At 43.7% G+C, this 4,891-nt stretch overlaps 1 protein-coding gene across 1 annotated transcript in view; it reads right to left on the bottom strand.

Annotated features, from left to right (window-relative positions):
* Positions 1 to 4,619, bottom strand: part of SBDS (SBDS, ribosome maturation factor) — a 7,612-nt gene extending 2,993 nt beyond the window's left edge. Inside the window, exons 1-4 of the mRNA XM_012807878.2 lie at positions 4,328 to 4,619; positions 3,553 to 3,682; positions 2,985 to 3,185; positions 103 to 267 (exon numbers count right to left, since the gene is read on the bottom strand). Coding sequence (XP_012663332.1) covers positions 103 to 267; positions 2,985 to 3,185; positions 3,553 to 3,682; positions 4,328 to 4,455 — 624 coding nt within the window. The 5' untranslated portion in view covers positions 4,456 to 4,619. The remainder of the gene's footprint in view (positions 1 to 102; positions 268 to 2,984; positions 3,186 to 3,552; positions 3,683 to 4,327) is intronic.
* Between the last annotated feature and the right edge of the window lie 272 nt (positions 4,620 to 4,891).

Genomic DNA, 4,891 nt, shown 5'->3' with positions numbered 1-4,891 from the left:
CATGTTGACCTGTTTGTTACAGTCCCTTGAGTGGTCAATTTACAAAGGTTCAACTGTATTCTATTTACATGAAGCAAAGAAACAAGAATATTTTGCTCTTACAATTTCTAACTGTTGACTGTAGTCTTCACTTTCTATAACCTTGATCAGTGGCTTGAGCTTTTCTTTCAGCTTCTTCCCTTCATTCACTGGAAGAATAAACCGAAGCCTCATGTGCGCACGTTCTATCTTCATGTTCTCCTTTAACTGCTTTATCACTTCCAAAGCCTATCGAGACAAAATTGAGCATGTCTGCAATTTATTTCTTCTACTACATTATTTCAAAAGGTATTAATACACAAAGCGGCTTTCATCTAGTTAGATTAGGTAATGGCCTCCTAGATATGGCATGAAGAATGTAACAAACAACAGAATAACATAGAAAAATTAGACTTCATTGAGATTAAAAACTTTTGTGCTTAAAAAAAAAAAAAAAAAAAAAAAGGACAGTGAGGGGTGGCGCCTGTGGCTCAAAGGAGTAGGATGCCGGCCCCATATGCTGGAGGTGGTGGGTTCAAACCCAGCCCCAGCCAAAAAAAAAAAAAAAAAAAGAAAGACAGTGAGCTGATGAGCTCACACAAAGAATCCCTTAAGCCCAGGAGTTTGAGGTTGCTGTGAGCTATGAGGCTACAGCACTCTACTGAGGGTGACAAAGTGAGACTCTGTCTTAAAAAAAGAAAGTGAAAAGACAACTTAACAGAATGGGAGAAAATATTTGCCAATCATACATTTGAGAAGAGACTAGTATCCAAAACATGTTAAAAAAAACCCCCCAAACTCTAACAACAACAAAAAGATAAATAATCAATTAAGAAATGGGTAAAGAATCTGAAGAAATTTCTCCAAAGACAAAGCATCAATAAAGACATGAAAATATGCTCAAATCATTAGTTAATGAGCAAACAAATCAAAACCACAAGAAGGTATTACCAGGATACCTATAATCAAAAAGGCAGACAATAACAACTATTGCCAAGTATATGGAGAAACTGAAACTTTTTTTTTAGAGACTCTGTCTCACTTTGTCACCCTTGGTAGAGTGCTGTGGCATCATAGCTCACAGCAACCTCTAGCTCTTGGGCTTAGGCCATTCTCTTGCCTTAGTCTCCTGAGTAGCTGGGACTACAGGCACCCGCCACAATGCCTGGCTATTTTTTTTTGTTGTTGTTGCAGTCTGGCTGGGGCTGGGTTTGAACCCACACCCTTGGTATCTGGGGCCAGCACCCTACTCACTGAGCCACAGGTGTTGCCCTCTTTTTTTTTTGAGACACAGTCTCAAACTGTTGCCCTGGGTAGAGTGCTGTGGTGTCATAGCTCACAGCAACCTCAAACTCTTGGGCTCAAGTGATCTTCTTGCCTCAGTTTTTCTGTTTTTAGTAGAGACAGGGGTCTCACTCTTGCTCAGGCTGGTCTCTGAACTCGTGAGCTCAAGCAATCCACCCATCTTGGCCTCCCAGAGTATTAGGATTACAGGTGTGAGCCACTGTGCAGCCTGAAACTCTTACATACGAATGGTGGTAATGTAAAATGGCACAGTTGTTCGGCAGTTTCCAGCATTTTTCATAATAGCTCAACACCAAAATGTTCATCAACTGATGAATACATAAATAACATGGTATTTCCACAGAATGGGATATTATTCAGTAACAAAAAGAAATAAAGTAGTGATGCACGCTACAACTTGGATGAGCCCTGAAAGGCCACATGTTGTATGATTCCATTTACATGAAATGTCCACAATAGAGAAGCCCATAAAGACAGAGGCTGATTAGCAGTCACCCCCTGTCAGCAGGGGAGAAGTAATTACTAATGGGTATAAGATTTTATTTTATTTTTTTAGAGACAGAGTTTCACTTTATTGCCCTCAGTAGGGTGCCTTGGCATCATAGCTCACAGCAACCTCTAGTTCTTGGGCTTAAGTGATTCTTTTGCCTCAGCCGCCAGAGTAGCTGGGATTATAGGCGCCCACTACAATGCCCAGCTATTTTTTTGTTGTAGTTTGGTGGGGGTGGGTTTGAACTCACCACCGTTGGAATATAGGCCCGGCGCCCTACCCACTGAGCCATAGGCACTGCCCCAGTATAAGGTTTTTTTGGGTGAGGAAGATGTTCTCAAATTAGGTAGTAGGGGAGGTTCTAACACTTTGAGAATATTTCAATGAACTATCCACTTTAAAAGAGTGACTTTTGACTGCACACAGTTGCTCATGCCTCGAACTCTGGGAGGCTGAGGCAGGAAGACTGCTTGAACTCAGAAGTTTGAGGCTGCAGTGCACTATGATAATGCCACTGCACTCTAGCTTCAATCACAGAACAAAACAAACACAACAGGGACTTGTCTTTATAAGTTTGATTTAAATGGGAAAAATGAAGAGACTTCCCTATGTATGGTCATGTTTAGTTTTGTGAAACAAAAATTTTACCTTTCTTTATAACTTCTAATCTGTCCCCTGTCTCTTCCTAAAATCTCCTTGCCACTTGCTTCTAGGAACACCCATTATTTTAATGATTTCTTCAAGGAAAAGAGATTTGTGTGGAACAAGTTTTCATGACATTAAAAACCACTCACCTGTGGCTCAGTGGGTAGGGCACCGGCCCCATATACCGAGGGTGGCGGGTTCAAACCCGGTCCCAGCCAAACTGCAACAAAAAAATAGCCGGGCATTGTGGCGGGTGCCTGTAGTCCCAGCTACTCAGGAGGCTGAGGCAAGAGAATCGCCTAAGCCCAGGAGTTGGAGGTTGCTGTGAGCAGTGTGACGCCATGGCACTCCACCAAGGGTGACAAAGTGAGACTCTGTCTCTAAAAAAAACAAAACAAACACTCACCTAGGTGGCACCTATGGCCACCATAGGAGTAGGGCACCAACCCATATGCCGGTGGTGGTGGGTTCAAACCCAGCCCCGGCCAAAAACTGCAAAAAAAAAAAAAAAACCAAACCCACTCACCTGCTGTTTTGTGCTCTTGTTGGGTTTGACTGAATAGTGGATGTCCTTCATGGCTCTCTCAATAAGGATAACAGTGTATGGCCGCTTTGTTTCAGGGTTCACACATTTGTCTGCTACAATAGTTGCAATGTCTCTAAACATCTGTTCCAGTTGTGTGTGCCTTTCTTTATCTGATACTTGAACTTCTCCTTTAGTCAAGATCTAAAAAGACAACCCCAACATATTGAAGAAAGCAATATTTTTTCACTTTTACACTCTGCATGTTACCTAACTACAAGATTTGTTAATTGGGGAGAAAATTAAATTTCCTCCTCTCCAGCTACTGATATATAGGTGATGATATGAAGAGATGCCTAAGGGATGCACTGGATTATCTTGTGTTTCAAAGTCTCATTTCATGGGGATTAGGTGGGGAAAGCAGAAAAATCAATCTTTTATAAGTTCTAAAGGAAAAAATACTTGAAGAGATCAGATTTGCAGGTATTACTGTAATTGGGCAAAATTAGGTTAATTCAGTAGAAAATTTAACTTCGGAAGGTTTTGGTAGAAGACATTTAGCAGAACCCACCTGCTTACAGATTTCAGTTTGGTCATCTGTTCCAAATGCACTGATGAGATCTTCCTTCTTTGCAACCTGACCTTTAGAAACATTTACAAACACTGAGTGGGTCTGCAGAACTTCATCAAGGTCTTTTTCCCTTGTGAGGGCAGGAGAGAAAGTCCTACGTGAATATATTTGAAACTTGGGACATTCATTACCATTTAAATACAAGATGGTTACAACATAAATAGTAAGAAACAACAAATACTCATAAATAACCCTCGTTATTTCAAAACTCACAACTTCATTTGTAATTCCACTTACTCATCGGAGAAAAATGTCACACGAGTACGTAAGAAACTGGAGGGTGGGGCAGGGCGGGGCAAGTTGCTGCCAGGGAATCCCGGTCCCTAGATGGCGGTAGTGAAGACACTACGCACTTGGGTGACTCCATGGGACTACTGAGATCTGTGACATCAGATGTACTATAACTATGACAGTATTTGGAAGACTAGGCTCCTAACCTTTATCACTATTCTGGGAAAAGACCTAGCATTGTTGAATTTATTGGCTGTAGCTCTTATGATTCCAACTAAACAAGTCCCCAAACCAACAACCGAATCTGAACCAGTCAAAAAAAGAAACCTTTTGCTTAAGCGCCAAGCTAGAGAAGGACAGCGACTTCTCATGGTCACAGCAGGAGTTACGTTTTTCATTTCACCCCTGACCAGATCCCAAGTTGGCCCCTTCACTCGATTTGGCTACCGGCTCTGGCCAGGGCCCGAGGGAAAGGTTAACTCACACGCCACTCCGCCAGCCGACGACCTTGTTTTTGTAGCAGGCGATTTCGAAGCGCTTCCCACCCCGCTTCATCCGTACCACGGCCACATTGGTTAGGCGGATCTGGTTGGTGGGGGTGAAGATCGACATCGCGGCTGCTCACAGAATTCGGGTCTGGTGAACTAGAGCAGACCCGCGCCGCCCGGCCTGAGGACCCACCCGCGCCTTGCTGTTAACAGCCGAGCGGCGCGCGGTACTATTACGCTCGCAGAGCCAGCGGCGCCGCGATAGACTTTGCCCGGGGACCGCGATAATGCACTTGGCCCACTGACTGCGCAGGCGTCATCGGGTGAGGCAGTAGAGCGAGGAAACGCGAACAACGACGCCTGCGCATTGTGGCTCTTTACGACACCTTTCCACGCCGGAAAAGGGTGGTGCTCTGCCTTGAGGTAATTTTCTGTCGCCAATGAGCTGGAGAGGTCGTGCAGGCTGCTGGCTTGGGTTTAGCAACCGGGTTATAAGACATCGCTGACGCTGCACAGTTCCGCGAAACTTCAAGACCTACTTTAATTTTTATTATGCAACA

The sequence above is a fragment of the Otolemur garnettii genome, unplaced genomic scaffold (assembly GCF_000181295.1).
Source record: "Otolemur garnettii isolate 467f Iridium unplaced genomic scaffold, OtoGar3 scaffold00077, whole genome shotgun sequence".
In the NCBI taxonomy this organism is placed as follows: domain Eukaryota; kingdom Metazoa; phylum Chordata; class Mammalia; order Primates; family Galagidae; genus Otolemur; species Otolemur garnettii.
This window is presented reverse-complemented; position numbering and strand designations above follow the sequence as displayed.